This window comes from Trichomycterus rosablanca, chromosome 5 (genome assembly GCF_030014385.1).
Source record: "Trichomycterus rosablanca isolate fTriRos1 chromosome 5, fTriRos1.hap1, whole genome shotgun sequence".
Lineage (NCBI taxonomy): Eukaryota > Metazoa > Chordata > Actinopteri > Siluriformes > Trichomycteridae > Trichomycterus > Trichomycterus rosablanca.
In genome coordinates this window covers 46,195,089-46,214,624 of record NC_085992.1, presented here as the reverse complement: position 1 = coordinate 46,214,624, position 19,536 = coordinate 46,195,089, and the positions used below count along the sequence as shown (strand labels likewise).

The 19,536-nt window shown below is 40.5% G+C and overlaps 1 protein-coding gene across 6 annotated transcripts in view; it reads left to right on the top strand.

The window, feature by feature from the left end:
• gab1 (GRB2-associated binding protein 1) overlaps positions 1 to 18,789 on the top strand; it is a 128,148-nt gene extending 109,359 nt beyond the window's left edge. For 2 of the 6 annotated variants that reach the window (XM_062996227.1, XM_062996226.1), the window contains 5 exons: positions 2,810 to 2,902; positions 9,674 to 9,767; positions 11,904 to 12,027; positions 14,007 to 14,081; positions 17,956 to 18,789. In XM_062996227.1, the coding sequence (XP_062852297.1) occupies positions 2,810 to 2,902; positions 9,674 to 9,767; positions 11,904 to 12,027; positions 14,007 to 14,081; positions 17,956 to 18,108 (539 nt within the window). In that variant the 3' untranslated portion in view covers positions 18,109 to 18,789. Of the gene's footprint in view, positions 1 to 2,809; positions 2,903 to 4,245; positions 4,473 to 9,673; positions 9,768 to 11,903; positions 12,028 to 13,313; positions 13,390 to 14,006; positions 14,082 to 17,955 lie in introns of those variants that run through there. The other 4 variants (XM_062996229.1, XM_062996228.1, XM_062996230.1 and 1 more) reach the window with 3 other exon arrangements.
• Positions 18,790 to 19,536: the final 747 nt, after the last annotated feature.

Genomic DNA, 19,536 nt, shown 5'->3' with positions numbered 1-19,536 from the left:
AATGGTGCAGAAGAGTTTATACTCTGCGGTTACTCTCTTGCCCTTTAGCATCACATTTTAAAATTTGTCCTGTAATGGAAATTACAGTGTATAAACTAAAAGTACTAAAAGTAAAAGCTTTTTGACCATTCTGTTATAAAACTGTGGGCATTTATATGTTAAAAGAACATTTGTGAGATCAGGCACTCGTGCAGAATGAGACGACCTGGCCTGCAATCAACAGTCTAAATTATTCAGCTGTTTTGTTTCATATCTTTTGTTCAGTTGGGTTGAAGTCAGGCCACTGGAGTCCCTCTACACCTAAACACTGCTTTGTCCACAGGGGAATGGTCATGCCGCAGCATAAAGATGAGACTTCCTCAAACACAAGCATGATTTTTTTCTACATATACATATATACATTTTATCCCTTTTTCTTCCGTTTAAGCTTAGCCAATTGGTCTATGATAGTATATTGTCTAAGCAATTGAGGGTTAAGGGCCTTGCTCAAGGGCCCAACAGTGGCAACCTGGCCAGCAACCTTTCCATTACTAGTCCAGTGCTTTAACCACTAGGCTACAACTGCCTTTATACACCTGACTGATTTATACACCTGTTAGCAATAGCTGTTTCTTAAGACATCAAAACTTGATAATTAGAAAGGGTGTCCACTAACTTTTAGTGTACAAATAGTCTATTATGCAGGGCTGGAGATGAAATTTAGCACTCGTGGGTGTAATTATGAGCCAGGCACAGTTACTTTCTAATTAAAAATCTCTCTCTTGCTTTGGCACGTTAATTCTGTGCCTTTAGCCTGTCTCCAGAATGCCGCCCTTCACTATGGTGCACATACAGGATTTATTAGCTTGTACTGAACGTGGCCTTAAATGAGCCGTACGGGCAATGATTTGGCACTTTACTGGGAAATTACAGTCTGTTTTGGTCTAATTCATTTTGTCTGTAGTTTTTTACTGTAAGTTGCATGCTGGGAGATGGGCATTGGCTGTGGATTTAGTTCTGCACCAACCAAATCGATTATAAAATACTGTTTTAAAACATAAAGCAAAAAACACTTATGTCATATTACTATTATACACCGACAAGGCATAACATTATGACCACTGACAGGTGAAGTGAATAACACTGATTATCTCTTCATCACGGCACCTGTTAGTGGGGGGGAAAATAGAAGCAGGAAAAATGGGCAACCGTGAGGATTTGAGCGAGTTTGACAAGGGCCAAATTGTGATGGCTAGATGACTGGGTCAGATCATCTCCAAAACTGCAGCTCTTGTGGGGTGTTCCCGGTCTGCCGTGGTCAGTATCTATCAAAAGTGGTCCAAGAAAGGAACAGTGGTAAACCTCCGACAGGGTCATGGGCGGCCAAGGCTCATTGATTCACATGGGGAGTGAAGGCTGGCCCGTGTGGTCCGATCCAACAGACGAGCTACTGTAGCTCAAACTGCTGAAGAAGTTAATGCTGGTTCTGATAGAAAGGTGTCAGAATACACAGTGCATCGCAATTGCAGGGCTGTTTTGGCAGCAAGGAAGACAAACACAATATTATTAAGGTGGTCATAATGTTATGCCTGATCGGTGTATATTACACTACCATTGCTGCTAGTGTTCAGGGTTCAAATCCCCAGCGGTGCTACCAAATGATCATTCATCTATATACAGACATTGGCTGTGTCTGAGGTTGGTGACAGCACGGTGGCTTGGTGGGTAGCACTGTCACCTCACAGCAAAAAGGACCTGGGTTTGATTCCCAAGTGAAACGGTCCGGGTCCTTTCTGTGTGAAGTTTGCATGTTCTCCCTGTGTCTGTGTGGGTCCTCTGGAAGCTCCAGTTTCCTTCCCACAGTACAAAGACGTGCAGCCAGGCTAATTGGAGATACAAAATTGTCCATGACTGTGTTTGACATCAAACTTGAACTGATGAATCTTGTGTAACCAGTAACTACCGTTCCTGTCATGAATGTAACCAAAGTGTGTAAAATATGACGTTAAAATCCTAATAAATAAATAAATAAATGAATAAAAGTCTGAGGTGGGAGGGGGATCCATATATCCATGACTGATTTGTGAAAACAGTGCCTCAAGATATTGGTGTAAAGGTGCAAAATCTAAGGTCTGAAATTAATTGCTCAAAATCTTTATATGATTTAATAGGCGCATAATTTTATTGTGCTTTATATATGAAAAATAATTGATTATTGATTCTGATCTCACAGTTTCTTCTGTTTTTGTCTATTTTAATCTATTTTAATCTGTCTCTCTTTTCTCTCACCATCACATTCTTCTCACTGTCTTGCACCAAATGTTGGCTCATGTCTCGTGTGTAGCTAAAGTCTTGTCTGAGAAGTGTGGTTAATCATGGACTCTTGTAGATTTGTGTCTCACGCCTTCCTGCTCTTGCTGTGTTGATTATTTACGTACTGTGTATCGGGGCATGATCCTGAGTGGGTGTTACACCGTCTGAGCCGACGCCACTCTGCGTCGGGGTTCGGAGTTTTGTACCTCCAAAGCGTGTTTACCTGTGTGCATGCCGCGGTGCTGTCCACGCTTCAGAGAAAGCCCTGACTGTTGCATGACCTTAAGTGCATGATGAGATGTTGTCATGGCAGCAGCGTCGTCACACATCTGTATAGTGAAAGAGTGAAAAGACGTGAAGGAGGCCCGGATGAGCGGCAGGCCGATGAGTAGTGTGCTTCTGCTTCACTGCATGGGGGAAAGGGTTTAAAAAATAAATCAGACATCATTCAAATATTCAAAGTGAAATGGTTTGAAGAGAGACATGTAATAAAAACAAGTTTTCTTTCACCAATCAGGTCAGAGTCCTAAAATAATCAGAGCTAATCGGAGTGTCGGTCTTGAGCGAACCGACTCTCAAACCATAGGCGATTTCTCCAGACGTCGTAAGGGTAGGTACCTGCACAGACCGCCTCTGTTTACACTCACATGTCTCATGTCTGCCTGCCATCTGAACTCTTCTCAACACTTAATTATCAGCCTTATTACTTACAGAACCTGAAGAGTCAGGAGAAAGAATTCACGTTCAGTTCACAAAGATCAGTTTAGTGTGTTTCTTTACTTTATTCTCTATTTCTTTACCTGTCAGCAGCAGAAGTTCTTTAACCTTAGCATACACATGATCTTTCCTCTTGGTACGACTGATTTAATTTTCATTTAGCTATGAAATGTATCACAGTAACCGTGAGCTGTCTGGTACTGTCATGATGGTGTTGACCCTCGACCAAATGCCAAACCAATCATTTAATTTGGCTTAAAATCAAAACGTAATCACATAAGTACCTACCTTTCCTGTCATGAATATAACCACTGTGTAACATTTACATTTACGTTTTCGGCATTTAGCACACGCTTTTATCCGTCCATGACTGAACACAATTTTGTGTGGGTTGAGGGTTAAGGGCCTTGCTCAGGGGCCCAACAGTGGCAACTTGGCAAGTGAACCGGGCTTGAACCGACAACCTTCTGATTACTAGTCCAGTACCCTATCCACTGAGCTATCATTGCCCTCACTATCACTGTGTAAGCATGCTGTAAAACATCTAAATATACGAGTAACTACAGTGGAACCTCGATTTAACGGACTAAAAGGGGGGAGCACTTAAAATAAATAAAATGTGATTGTCCAAAATGGCAAGGTTTTTTTTTTCCAAAGGGTGCGAAAATACAAGAAAACACAGCACCAAGGTCATCAAAAGTGCTAAACGTGCACAAATGAACAACATAAATAGATACGTAAATATGTAATGTAAGACCTGTAAATAAATATTAAAATTGGTACCGTGGGGCGCCCAGGTGGTGCAGCGGGATATTCCGCTAGCACACCAGCACCGAGTTTCTGAACTCCTCGGTTCGAAACCCGCGTTGCCACCGGTCGGCTGGGCGCCATCTGGCGGGCATAATTGGCAGTGCCTGCAGCAGATACTAATTGGCCACCGTATCTGCAGGGTGGGGGTCGGACTATGTGTGGGTGGGTGGGTCCTTATACACTGTGTAGGGACCCTGATTGGTGGAAAAGACGCCTGTGCAGAATGCAGGGATGAGAAGAGGAGGACTGTACACGGGTTGGAAGAGGCGTGTACAGCGACGTGCTCTCAACGGATGCAATCTCAGCAGCAGAAGACAATTGGTGTACTGTATTACTAGGGAGAAATTTGATTTACCTTGTGTGGTGGTGGAGATGTTTTTTTTTTTTGCTGTGATCATGTAGTGGGGACTCTATTCTATTTCTCAGAGTGTGAAGCACTGCTGGTGGCTAATGGAGCAGCGCTGGTGCCAGGCTGTGATTTAAGTTTCAAAAATTAAGCATAAAACACAGAGAAAGGTGAGAACAAAGCGAGCCTCCCTACAAAATAAAGCCTCTCATCTGGACAAATCTGGCCTGACTATCTGGACAAATTTCCACTTAGCATAATGTGACACTTTGGGTTTCCTTTTTGACCCTGGCAGAAAGACTGCTGTTCCAGGTATTTTTGAGTATGCACTGTCATACACACTGATCAGCCATAACATTAAAACCACCTTCTTGTTTCTACACTCACACACGAAATGTGCTTAAATCTACAGCACCAGGGAAAATAATGAATTTTTTAAACATATTTAAATAAAAACATTAAAAAAAATGACACAAAATGAAGAAGTAACTTGAGTACCGCCGTATGAATGACCCTGTCGGTACAGCGTTAAAAACTAATCAATCAACATTTCTACACTCACTGTCCATTTTATCAGCTCCACTGACCATATAGAAGCACTTTGTAGTTCTACAATTACTAACTGTAGTACATATATTTCTCTACATACCTTTTTAGCCTACTTTCACCCTGTTCTTTAATCGTCAGGACCCCCACAGGACCACCACAGAGCAGGTATTATTTAGGTGGTGGATCATTCTCAGCACTGCAATGACACTGACATGGTGGTGGTGTGTTAGTGTGTGTTGTGCTGGTATGAGTGGATCAGACACAGCAGCGTGCTGAGTTTTAAATACCGTGTCCACTCACTGTCCACTCTATTAGACACTCCTACCTAGTTGGTCCACCTTGTAGATGTCAGAGACGATCGCTCATCTATTGCTGCTGTTTAAGTTGGCCATCTTTCAGACCTTCATCAGTGGTCACAGGATGCTGCCCACAGGGTGCTGTTGGCTGGATATATTTTTGGTTGGTGGACTATTCTAAGTCCAGCAGTGACAGTAAGGTGTTTAAAAACTCCATCAGTGCTGCTGTGTCTGATCCACTCATACCAGCACAACACACACTAACACACCACCACCATGTCAGTGTCACTGCAGTGCTGAGAATGATCCACCACCTAAATAATACCTACTCTGTGGTGGTCCTGTGGGGGTCCTGACCATTGAAGAACAGCATGAAAGGGGGCTAACAAAGCATGTAGAGAAACAGATGGACTACAGTCAGTAATTGTAGAACTACAAAGTGCTTCTATATGGGAAGTGGAGCTGATAAAATGGACAATGTGTGTAGAAACAAGGAGGTTGTTTTAATGTTATGGCTGATCAGTGTATGTAATTCATGGCCACAGTAAAGACATAAATTATGCAGCGATGCCACAAAGTTATGTTTTGAAAGCAAGAATATCTCAGGAAAGCCATGACAAGTGTGTGACAGCCAAAAAGTGTTTTTCTGTTTTCCAATCATATCGTCAGCCAAAAAGAAACTCGCCTACATGTGTACAATACAAAACCTGCATACATGTTGTGACTGGAACAGCTCAGCCACACTGACCGTCCACAGAACGTCTGGATGTTTATAGAGGGGTTCAGTCCTGCTGTGACTGTGTGAACTTAATAGTGCCGAATTCCCAGAGTGCTTGGGTAGGGCTTTGAAATGCTGATCGGTAGGGTGAACTATCTGTGTCTCTGCCTCTTGGCTCCAGATGGTGTAGCTTTCAGTCGAAGTTGTTTAGCCGTCGGAAAAGTGAGCTCCTTCATGGTTGCCAGATTGTGCAAGTCTCAGATGGATGGCGCTGAGCCAGCTGTGAACTGCAGTTTAGTCTGTGAGCTGTTTAATTATTATTAGGCCTGTCACAATTATGAAATTCGAGCTGATGATTGTTGTGCAGGCTTTATAAACACGCTCTATTGTGTTATTATAAAGGCTCTGGTATTAGAATTCATGAAGGAATCGTTTCTGTCAGCTGCTCTTGTCAAATATTTGTCCGCATATTTGATTTGGCTTAGTTTTTACACCAGGTGCCCTTTTTGACACAAATTTCCAATTTAATCAGGGTTGGGACCTAATATGTCCACTGATCAAACCAATCATCTTTATGGACCTTGCTTGGTGAACACGGACAGTCGTTCTGGATCTGAAAAGAGCTTTTCTTTTAAACAGATGCTCCTAGGCTGGAAGCATATCATTTATTTTGTGTAATTGATTTCAAACACCTGTTTACAATAGGGGTAAAACACCCAAACTCCTTTATTAGTAGGGGTGTCCACATAATTTTGGCCAAATAGCAGAACAACCTCGGCAATAACAGAACACATTGGCCTCAACTAGCTTCTGCCTAATTGTGTAGGCAGCATTTTAAGGTATATAGAAGAAGAAGAAGAAGATATACTTTATTTGTCATATATACATATACAGGTGTACAGTACAATGAAATTCTTTCTTCGCATATCCCAGCTTGTTTGGAAGCTGGGGTCAGAGCGCAGGGTCAGCCACCTTACGGCGCCCCTGGAGCAGACAGTGTTAAGGGTTTTGCTCAAGGACCCAACAGTGGCTGCATAGCAAAGCCTGGATTTGAATATATATATATATATATATATATATATATGAATTTAGACAGGCCTTCTTCTTGGGAGTGTAGCACAATTTAAAAGTGTCTATGAAGAGTAGGGATGTAACGATACACTCTACCCACGATGCAATGCGATTCACGATACTGGGTTCACAATACGATTTTTTCCCGATTTTTGGGGAACTGAAATTGAAGACAAATTATGATAATAATAATGTTTCCTTTATTATTTCTCTTAAAAAATAAAATAAAATACTGTATTTGTATTTGTATTTGATTTATCTTTTATTTATCTAAATAATAAATGCACTTTTATTTCTGAGGTAGGTAAAAACTATGCAAAACAATTTTGAATGAATCCCAATAGGGCTGAAAAACCCCGGATTTGGCAACCAGGCATATAGCGCCAATGACGTCAACCAGGTGAGTTGTGTAGTGCCAGTGCCCTCTGCTGTTTAAAGTGAATATTAATTCATTTTACATGTCTAATCAATTTGAACCGTGGAATTCTTGGATCGGTTATTAACTGTATTGTGGTGCATCGTTACATCCCTAATGTAGAGAGATCACTAGGTTTTCAGACAGACCCTTTGTCTCCTCCGGGTACTTTAGTTATCTTCCAGTCTCCAGAAGGTGGATAGCTGCTTTAGGTTTGTGAGTAAATGAGTGATGGTTTGTTCCTATGTACACCAGACCATGAACAGGTTAACGCAGCCTGGATTTAATGAATGATGCGTAAATACAGGATTGGGAGATCTGATGCTTCCTTGTGCTCATTTCAGATTATTAGATGATCATGAGTAGATAATGATGCTGGGAATAATGATGTGAACTGTGAGAAGGAACTGTGAGATCAGGGAGCGTTTCATTCTGCACTCACAAGAGCTGCTTTTGGAGAATTGTTTTTGCGAGCTTCTGCCGTCATTTATTGATGAACTGCACTAGTTTATCAGACGATGATGTCTTATCTCACGATCATGAATTCACCAGGAAGAACATTAACATAGTAAAATATGCTACACATCACTGTGTGTACTCTGCAAATCAGTGGGGTTTTTTTCCTTTCTGTAAATTTGGTCAACTTCTCCCTCATCTGGCAAAAATCGGTCATGCAACAGATCTCATTTAGACCCATCTGTCCTGTTCTAGTCTCCATGTGGTTCTTAAATCAAGGTCTTTCTGATTTGAAACATTAAATCAATTAATAAAATCATTAAAGTGGAGGCACATTAATACATAACTAGTCTTTAGAGCCTACACGTATGTGAGGTGCATGTGTAATTTAGCTTGACCAATATTAGTTTGGAAAAGTATAGCACATCCTTTTTATAATAAAATATGAAAAACAAATTAAATCAGTGTTTCATTTTCAAAAAGTTTTAAGGTCCAAAAGGCACCAAATCCCAGGAATGACCTGTTTGTGTATTTCCACAAAGCAGGAGCCATTGTTTTCTCATTTCTGAAATCTGAACCCATGTCAATAATTTCAGAAATGCCACTAAAATACTGTTAAACTGAACAAATTATCTAATTCTATCTGACTGACATTAAACTACATTTTTTTAAACGAAAAAAATGAAAATAAAATACACAATACAGCAGATTAGTTATTAGGCATCTATCATAACACAAATGCACAGTAGAGCTTGAAATGAAAGGCAAATGTAAAAAAAATGGAACCACTCGTATAACTTTAGATCAACTACCATGCTTGTCTATATATTTTTCCTTTTGGCACACTTTTTAAAGTCATGTTAGAGAACTGGATGGTTTGTGTTATGTCTCGTGTACTGGTTGGTGGGAAATGAAAAATGACAAACAAACAGGCAATGTGATCATTAGAAAATAGAATTTATGTTTGTTATGTTATATTTTAACACTGTTCACCCAATACTTTTAGGTTTCTGGGTAAGGAAAATATTCTGATTTGATTCTAAGTTGACTGATGTGTCATGATCACAGCCATTTATTTATTTAATTAGTATTTAATTAGTACAACTGTGGTCACACCAGAAAGTTGTATTTCTGAGAGATTTACGAAATAGCTGTATATCACTTTATATGCCCAATTTAAAAATCCGTTGTGTTTCTTCCATGTGTAGTGTTTAAGCAAACACTAATAAAAACGTTAATAAAAACTTTCTAGATACAACTTTCTAGTTGTATTTAATTATCCGATTTGTATTTTGGCTGCTATACTGCTGCAATCCTTTACTCCCAAACCACAACCATTGCCACAACCAACCACTTCTGACATGTACGTGGATGGTGATTGGTATAGCGTACAGAAAGTCACGCACCGGACCCCCATTATCCTCCGGTATTAGAATTTGAAATTTTAGCTCTTGTGTGCTAGCTTGTTTATTTATTTATTAATTTTTTTATTGCTGCTCATCAAAGTGCCCCAAAAAGTCAATTTAATTATTACATGGTGGGGATGATGGGGCAGGTCTTATACACAATGTTTCTGACTTGCTTTCGAATCCTAATCTGAGTTGAATGTTAGGATACAATACAATTAGCAGTATAAAAGAACACATTTGTGGTGTTAGTTAGTTAGACTCTCCTATGTCACTAGTAGAGGTCTGCAGCAGTAGAGAGAAAGCAAAATGCAATCAGGTAATTAGGTACAACTAGATTGGGTGGAAAATGGGGAAAAATGCATAAACAGTGGTAGCCTAGTATGTAGAGCTTTGGGCTTTTAGTAGGAAGATTGTATATATGACAAATAAAGGCATTCTTCTAAATTAACCCCATATTCACATAAATGCACATTTTTGTGTACAAATACCTGGTGTGACCGAGCCTGTACTCATGATTTGTGTTCTATCTATAAAGAACTTAAACTGTTTGTCCTGTACATTTTCTCAATCTAACATGATAATTGTCTCTTGTAGCCAAGCCAGCTCCTTTGGTCATCCAGCGGGTCCCTGAGTGTGAGGATTTTGTTACACCAGTGCATTCACCCGTCACCAGGTCCTTCACCAGGGAGTAAGTTTTTATTAATCTGCCTCTTTAATATTCTGCTCTGGTTTACTAGTCTGCCATCATTTTCAGCACCGGTCAGTCTGACCACTGCTGAATGGCACTAGAGTCCAGACAGTCCTGCATGCCACACTAACTAACCCCTCATCCAGTACTGTAGAATTGTCCTAACCCAGTATGATAGTGTGCTACTCAATCAGACTGCTTTACATATACTGCCTGACAGTGGAGGATTAGCTCCTGTGCTATGATGTCTCCTTGATTGCTTTAATTTACAGATGCTCATCATAATGTTTAACAACAGATCCAGATGTTTGTGAGATTACCTTATAGGGCATGAATGTTTGTCAGAATGTGAATAAAGTTTGTGGATGTAATAGTTGTATTACATCCTTTAACACTCTTGTTGATGCTCTCACATGCTTATTGGATGGTCTTGGTTCCCACCTGTGAAGTCGTTATTACTTGGTTCTTTAGCATCCTCACCTAGACCCTGATGATGGTGGATTATCAGCTAGTCTGCAAATTTCAGACTTGTGGGCCACACACATGCATTCAAATATTTAAATAGAGTAATAATAGACCTACAGTATACTGTAGAAGTCTGAGCTGCGCCTCCATGTGTCACAGACCTCAACTGGCCACAGGCTTACAGGTTTATAACCCCTGACATAAAGCATCTGGCCTTCCACGATACACTGAAGGATTTGTTAAGCTAGCATAAGCATGGGTATTGTAGAATCAGACATCTTACCGAAGATTTCTACCCTGTTTTATTTACTCTAACTGTATTGACTCTGTGCTTGAGCTGCTGTAACGCTCGGATTTTCCCCATGGGAATCAATAATGGAATCTTAACCTAAAAAGTTCCTAACTTGCAGTTCTACGGTTTTACCGGCAGATGTCACTATATCTCTCAGTGTACTTTGTTGGTTTGTGGCTCACATTAAGGTGTATAACATAGACGTCTTTATGAACCCAAATTGGGATCCATTACCAATAAAGAAATATATCAGCCACAATCCAGTTCTTCCTTTCTCCAGTTTCTTCCTTTTTATAAAATACTATAGAAGTAATTTACAAAATTATTATCCAATCCACTGTGTGACTGCTACAATATAGTTTAAAATAAGTCTCACCTGTACAGTGATGCTTTTTGGCCAGTAACCACCTCTTCCTTTATGGCTGCTCCTGTATTTAGCAGTTGCCAAGACAGATCGTTCTAGTATTTACTAAGATTACATGTTGTACACTCCTGCTAGTCCAGTGCAAATGTTTGGTCACCCCTGGTCAATTCTTTTATTTTTTATGCATTTTCTCCCCATTTTCCTCCCGATTTAGCACACTCTATTTTGTCTTCCGCTGCTAAGAGATACCAGATTGCATCCGAGGAGAGCACGTCGCAGTACACGTCTCTTCCGACACGTGCACAGCCATCCTCTTCTCGCCCCTGCATTCTGCACAGGTGTCTCTTCCGCCAATCAGGATCCTTACACAGCATATGAAGACCCACCCACCCACACATAGTCCGGCCCCCACCCTGCAGATACGGTGGCCAATTAGTATCTGCCGCAGGCACTGCCAATTATGCCCGCTAGATGGCGTCCAGCCGACCGGAGGAGTTCAGAAACTCGGTGCTGGTGTGCAAGCGGAATATCCCGCTGTGCCACCTGGGTGCCCCTGGTCAAATTCTATATGTATTTTTTTATTTACTAAGAGAAATAAGTCAACAGATTCTTCACAGGGAACAAACCTCCGCTCAATTGAATGGATGTACTGGACAAAAATGAAACATCAAATGTGGAATGTATAAAAGTTATGGTACATTTTATGTTCTATTTTTGATTTATAAAAATCAAAATTGGGCTCACAATGGGCAAAGAAAAAATAATTTCTTCTCTGTTGTTGATGTAAACTTATTTTGACGTTCCGTGTGTGGGTGTCCACAATTTTTGAATCTGATTGAACTTTATTCTGTTCACTTTAGTATAAGAATTGTTCCGAAAGCTCCCACTGTGTAATAACAACTTTCGGGTCGGGAACTTTTATTGATGATAATCCCGTTGGCATGTAAAGGGTGTGTGTGTATATATGCATGTATGAATACTGAAGCACGAGTGTGAACATTGTCGTGATGCTCAGCCCCTCCAGGTTCCACATGCCAGCCAGACCGCCGTCAGTGCATAGCACAGCCTCCAGCACCGACTCTGAGGAATGTGAGGAGAATTATGTCGCCATGCAAAATAACATGGCTACAGATGAAACAGTATGTAACCGCAGCACCACAGCGCTACAGTTCTTCAACTAGATACTTTTTCTACTTTAAATCTTCATTCAGCTTTAGGAATTCACTTACACATTCAGATCCACACTGTTTTTCTCAATACTTCATTAAATCACATCTTTAGTTTTTAATGACTACAGTAAAAGCATTATTATCTGGTGCTGCATATCATTTCTGGCCTTAGAGGTTCCACTTTTGCCCCACCCTCCACAAATACTTTCATTTAACAAAAAATAAAATGTTTTAATTGACATGTCATAATAATAAAACATCTTGTGGTGGTGCTTAGATAAACACCGTTCCCTGCCCTTCCTCACATCTGTAATTAGGTAGTTAGTGATGTGGACAGAAGGAGTCCTCTCATCATCTTCTCCCTCCTCTCTTGTATTGCTTTCCATTCTTAAACGTGATGTTTCTTTGTTCATCCTCCTACTCCACCAGGAGATCTGGGTTCTCATGACTTTAGTTGCATGTTCTTTGTTTTGCTTGGACCTGTTTTTGTCACATGAAGCCTCCAAATAATAATAAGGTTATTTCAGTTGTGCCTGTCTCAATTAGTCATTCCTGTGTTTAGCTTATTCACATTTATTTGATGCAGTCAGACCGACCACATCAGCAAACTTCATCAGTATGATCAAATTCTGTTTGTTTATTAGGATTTTAACGTCATGTTTTACACTTTGTTTACATTTATGACCGAAATGGTAGTTACTCATTACACAAGATTCATCATTACCCACGGTTATATCGAACACAGTCATGGACAATTTAGTGTCTCCAATTCACCTCACTTGCATGTCTTTGAACTGTGGGAGGAAACCGGAGCACCCGGAGGAAACCCACACTTACATGGGGAGAACATTTAAAAATTTAACTCAGGCAGGGGAAAAGGTGCAACTCCTTGCAGGAGTGACATGACATTTAATACTTACATTTTGTAATAGTGGCCTCATGCCAATCCAGACTTTCAAGATTTTAAGATGTTGCAGTTGTCAAATGTTGTGGCCCCATCTACTGTACGATATCTACTTTGAATCAAACACTCAGTGAGGCTTCATGTGATTAACAGGTTCAGTTTTGTGCTTTTTCTTTTGTGCACGTATTCATTCACCTCTTGGTCTGTGATCATTTTGTCTTTGGCTTGTCATTAATTTTTCACATTCTTGTATTTTGATTTCTCGATCTTTGTTGCTTTATCACTTTCTTTTGTTCTCTCTGACATCTTTTTGCTGCTCCCGTCTTGTCCTCCCTGCTCCTCCACTCTGTAGAGAGGAGTCCTTCTACTGCACGGTGCCCATCACCCCCGTTAAGAGGGAGGTGGAGGGTCTAGACCAACTCGAGGAGGTGAGCAGGGCTGCTAGCATGTTCCAAATTTAGTAACACATGTAATCGTATGGTCTTACACCAACATGGTTCTGAGAGAATTGATTCTCAAAATCAAATAGATTTTTTTATGTCAGTTTAGAACGAATGATTCGTTCACATTGCAGTAAAGCAAAGCTTCTTCAGTCATAATAAAGACTTTTACATTATTTCTGCTACTTTTTATTTGTTAAGGTCAACTAAAGTTTTTACTTTACATTTGTGTTCTAAATAAATTACAGTATGAGAGACTACACCCTATGTAGTGCACTAGGTAGTCAATATGGAGAAATTATGATTTGCTCTTCTGGCTAGGTTGGCTATGTTCAGTATGTACTAGTGTTTAGTCCATGTTCATCCTAGCTGTACTTGTAACTTTGTAGTCGTGACTTCTGTAAACTTAAAGCCTCGGTCTGAAACCTCAGCGGCCGCCTGGATCGAATTCTGGGGCTGCAGTTTCTTATTGGAGCTTTAAGTTAACAAAAGTTTGTTAGATACCATTGACTAACATCTGTTACATTCAGTTATACGACGTCTTACATGTTCACTGACCGAAACTTTCTACATGTTCACTGATACAACATTTTTGGACGTTTCAGAACATGAAACCGCACATGAATACCAAAGTGGAGTATCTGGACTTGGACCTGGACCCTGGCAAATCCACTCGAAAGGTGAGACAACGTACCTGACAGAGTCAGGACATAACATGTAATGGTGGATATGCTATTTTATAATGTTTCATTATTTATTGTCAGTAAATGTTGGACAGCTGGTGACTTCTCTTTGCGCACATAATTAGGATTAGTTAGACAGCTCTTGTTGAAAACCACATGGGTCAGTGGATTCAAATTCACCTCATTCTGAGAGAAGATCTGACAGAAAAGACAGAAGTACCAGAAACAGGTCTACCATGCTTGACCATGGATGGTCTGACGGTGCTTGAATATGGTTGGCAATGACCACAGTCTAGCAAGCTTCACGCTTCAATAACTGTTGGAAGCGTGAATGGGGATTTTATAAACAGTGCAGTGTTGGTGCAGCTTATTCCATGTACATTTTACCATGTCACTTTTCTAGTCAGCGCTTGCTTTTTCACCCCTATATCTATATATTACTGGATAATCTGAATCAATCTATTTGTAACCATTAACATTTTGCAGATTGCAGTAGGAGGGAGTGTTGATTAGTTCATTTTAAGTGACAGAACTTTAAAGCCATAGTCATTTGTGGATAGGAGTCTAATTAAAAATGAATCGTCTCTGCTCACTGATCTGTCCAGAGAAATTGCCTGACTGTAAGGATGCCCATAGTAGCTCTCTTCCCCTCAGACTGGTAGCTGTACTGCAACGGAGTGATCTATGAGAAAATACCAGTGACCACATTGTAAAATAAAAAGAACGAGGTTATTTTTTGTAAACAATGACAGTTTCCTAAAGTCCCTGTCTCTGGTTATAAAGCAGGCGTGTCAAACTCATTTTCACCGAGGGAGGCCTTCAAAGGGCCGATTGTAACATATCACTCTGTGTCTGCCTTTTAGGTCTTGGACAATTTGGTGTTTTTCTTTGAGTCAAAATTCTTAATTGGTGTCAAAATGGCAAATTTGTACTGTATATTTATAACATATAGCTATATTTATATTGTACTCCTTTACCACAGACACGGTCTTATAACACAAGAGATGTACCGGTTTTTCTTGTAGAAGCACGAACTTGTTTTCACTTTCCCATCTTTCATTACATTTCCTCCTTCTGCTTCAATTTTCTCTTCTTGTACATTTTGGGATTATTTGTAAATATTTCTCAACATCACCTGTTGGAAAACCGCCTCAGTTAAACACTGATGTGGAAACGTGGAAATCTAGTGCCAGGATGCGGTCACGTTGTGGGTCACGAAATCGGCATGCATTGTGGAAGATGCAGTTTATGTACGATTTTACAGTGTATTTTAACTCCTCATTGCATCATATAGCAAATTGGCAACAAATTAAAAAAATTGACACTCTGCCAACATCCATTGGTGAGATTGTGAAGCTGTGAGTGTAGCAGAGTCGCTGGCTGACCCTCTTTACGTCTCACTCATATATATGTACCATAGATGGCGTACGAATCAAGAATATGTCATTTCAATCTGGCTAATGGCTGTGTCCACGCTGTTCAGTGAATTAGGCTGTGAAATAGAGTAAAAAAATTTAGCAAGTAAGCTTTCTGAAAAAATCCCAGGTATGTAGTTCTTATCAGTCGCATAATAGCACACGATAATCGTACGCTGCGTCCTTACGGTTACTATATTTATTTGTAGAAAATTCGCAACAACTTGCGGTAAGGTTGGTTCCTCATGCCGAAAAGGGGAATTCGTCCGATCACCTGGGAGATGGTGCGATAGCTGCTTTTTTGGACCTCCCAAGCAACAGCAAAGACGAACTGTGTGGTGACGACGATGACTATCTGTGGGCTCCTGACTGAACCAGTAGTGATTCAGAGAGTAATAATGATGCCAATAGTGACTGTTGCCACCTCTCAAGCAGTTTCTAGACAAGACATTGACCTTTCCCGGCCTTCAGCATCAAATCAGTCACCAGCATCCCAGCAAGCAGCAGCAGCCGGGCCCAGAATTTCCATATTTCTTCATTAAAAATGCCAGAATGTACAGTGGTGTTCAAAAAAATAGCAGTGATTTTAAAAAAGCGAATAAAGCACAAAATCATTATAATAACTTTTATTTCCATAAATGCAAATGCACTGAAAATACTCCACTTTCAATTCTAAATCAAAACATTAACAACATTTAGCCATTTTGTGTTAATCCTTTACAGAAAGTTAAGAAAAATGAATTTTAGGCTGTTCAAAAAAATAGCAGTGCCAGCAATTTTCTTTAAAAACTCAAAAAATGTATGTATAAACTGAAAATGTTTGAGGTTTCATTTTACTTTAAATTACTGAACTAATATTCAGTGGCATAACAATTGTTTCCGAGATCTGTGTTGCATGGAGTCGACCAACTTCTGGCACCTCTGAACAGGTATCCAGTCCAGGATGATGAGACGACATTCCACAGTTCTTCTGCAATTTTGGGTTTTGCCTAAAAAAAAAACGTGTTTCAGATGTCAGCCCACAAGTTCTCTATGGGATTGAAGTCAGGGGATTGGGCTGGCCACTCTATTACCTCAATCTTGTTTGTCTGTAACCAAGATGTTTTGGGTCATTGTCATGTTGAAACACCCATTTTAAGGACATTTCTTCTTCGACATAGGGCAACATGATGATCTCAAGTATTCTGATATATTTAATCTGATCCATGATCCCTCGTATGTAATAAATAGACGTAACACCATGGTATGAAAAACATCCCATATCATCATTTTGTACCACCATGCTTTACTGTCTTCACAGTGTACTGTGGCTTGAATTCAGTGCTCGGGGGTCATCTGACATACTGTCTACGGCCACTAGACCCAAAAAAAACAATTTTGCTTTCACCAGTCCACAAAATGTTGAGCCATTTCTCTTTGGACCAGTCAATGTGTTCCTTGGCAGATTTGAACCCATTCAGGACACGTCTTTATCTTAACAACGGAACTTTGCAAGGAGTTCTTGCTGGTAAACTGGCTTCACTTAATCATCTTCTGTACTCACTGGGAACTTCAGATGTTCCTTGTTCTTTCTGGAGGTGATCATTGGCTGAGCCTTTGCCATTTTGGCTATTCTTTGATCCTTTCGAACAGTAGTTCCACGCTTCCTTCTGCGTCTTTCAGGTTTTGATTGTCACTTCAAGGCATTTGAGATCATTTTAGATGAGCAGCCTATAATCTGCTGCACTTCTCTGTATGTTTTTTCCCTCTACAATCAACTTTTTAATCAAAGTACGCTGTTCATCAGAACAATGTCTGGAATAACCCATTTTACCCAGTATTTCAGAAGGAAATGCGCTATGACCAACCTGTGCAACATTTGCCACCCTCCTACCTTAAATAAGGGCCAAAATTGACACCCGTTCTTCTGCAGAATGAATGACTTCACCAATTGAACTCCTCACTGCTATTATTTTGAACAAGCCCCTTTCAATCAATGCTTCGATTACTCAGGATGAGCAGCATGCATGTCCTAATTGTTGGGTTTGTTTTGTTTTCATTACTCTACTACACTTTCAAGTAAATTCTTTTGCTATGTAGAAATAGCATTTCTACTAAAAACAGTGATTTATCAGGTTAATGGTGTTGGACTGCTATTTTTTTGAACACCACTGTACATACAACATATGCCTATTTTGCAAATACATGATGTTGCATATATGCTACAAATTAAAAATCTCGTTTTTTAAAAAGCTTAAAACAAATTAGAAAATATTTTTTTACAATTTTTCTGTGTGTTCAGTGGTTATAAAAAACATCATATATTTTTTCCACGGAGGAAAAAAAATCTTGCAATAAAGTGTTAAGACAATCATATGTCTCTTAAGCTCTCACGGTCCACATAAAATGACGTGGCGGGCCAAACGGGCCTGGAGTTTGACTCGTGTTATAAAGTCTTTTTCTTCTTCATTTTGCAGACTAACCCGACTACCGTGGCAGTGTCCGATGAGCGGGTCGATTATGTGTTAGTGGACCAGCAGCGCACTCAGGCTCTAAAGAACACTCGAGAAGCCTGGAAAGACGGTCGACAGTCCACTGAGAATGACACCCCCACCAAAGGCACCAAGTGATCCCTTGAAACTCTTGCCCCCACCCCCTCCACACCCCTCGAGCCTTTCTTCTGGATCCACACTGGTATTGGGCGTTGTGTGAAAGTAGACCCCTGCCTCCACCTGCCCCTTCACCCCATGCCCCTGTTTTTTAACTAGATTATACTGTGATAGAGAAGCTGATCGAGTTCCCGGATCAGCTGGTTTACACTGCCACCTGGCTGAGGGAAAGGTCACAGCAAGGACGAGAGCTGGGCTTCCACGGCTGCGCGTATAAGCTGAGATGATTGACAGGACGTGTACTGTAGCGCGAGTCAGGACTGAAGAAACTGCTTCACCTCAGTGCTCTGTGCTCCTGTGAAAACGATGCTAACGGAGCAGCAAGAGACTTTTCATTTGTATCAAGTGAACACTTGCTGCATTCTAGATTTTCCATGTTGACTTTCAGTCTGGGTTTTTTTTATTTGTCATCCACAGACACTCACCCTTTTACAGTTCTAGCTCATGGAGGAAAATGTCTCAACAACCACTTCTAGTTTTTTAGTTTTGCATTTCACACAGCTGCCATGATCGGGTTATGAGAATGTTGTGTTAATATAAAAAATTCTGCTCTGTTCAGTTTTATGTGAAACTTAAAAAAGTGTTGGTACATCTCTCTCTCTCTCTCTCTCTCTCTCTCTCTCTCTCTCTCTCTCTCTCTCTCTCTCTTAAAAAAAATCTAATTCTGGATCTTGGAAGCTGCATCTAGCGCATATGCAAAATTTTCAGTGGCACAAAGGTTGAGGAGCTTCCTGTTCACATCAACATGTAAAGTGTATACACTGATCAGCCGTAACATTAAAACTTCTCCTTGTTTCTACACTCACTGTCCATTTTATCAGCTCCTCTTACCATATAGAAGCACTTTGTAGTACAATTACCAACTGTAGTCCATCTATTTCTCTACATACTTTTTTTAACCTGCTTTCACCCTGTTCTTCAATGGTCAGGACCCCCACAGGACCACCACAGAGCAGGTATTATTTAGGTGGTGGATCATTCTCAGCACTGCAGTGACACTGACATGGTGGTGGTGTGTTAGTGTGTGTTGTGCTGGTATGAGTGGATCACAGCAGCGCTGATGGAGTTTTTAAATACCGTGTCCACTCACTGTCCACTCTATAAGACACTCCTACCTAGTTGGTCCACCTTGTAGATGTAAAGTCAGAGACGATCGCTCATCTATTGCTGCTGTTTGAGTTGGTCATCTTCTAGACCTTCATCAGTGGTCACAGGATGCTGTTGGCTGGATATTTTTGGTTGGTGGACTATTCTCAGTCCAGCAGTGACAGTGAAGTGTTTAGGGCAGTAGGGCAGTTGTAGCCTAGTGGTTAAGGTACTGGACTAGTAATCCAAAGGTCGCTGGTTCAAGCCCCACCACTACCAGGTTGCCACTGTTGGGCCCTTGAG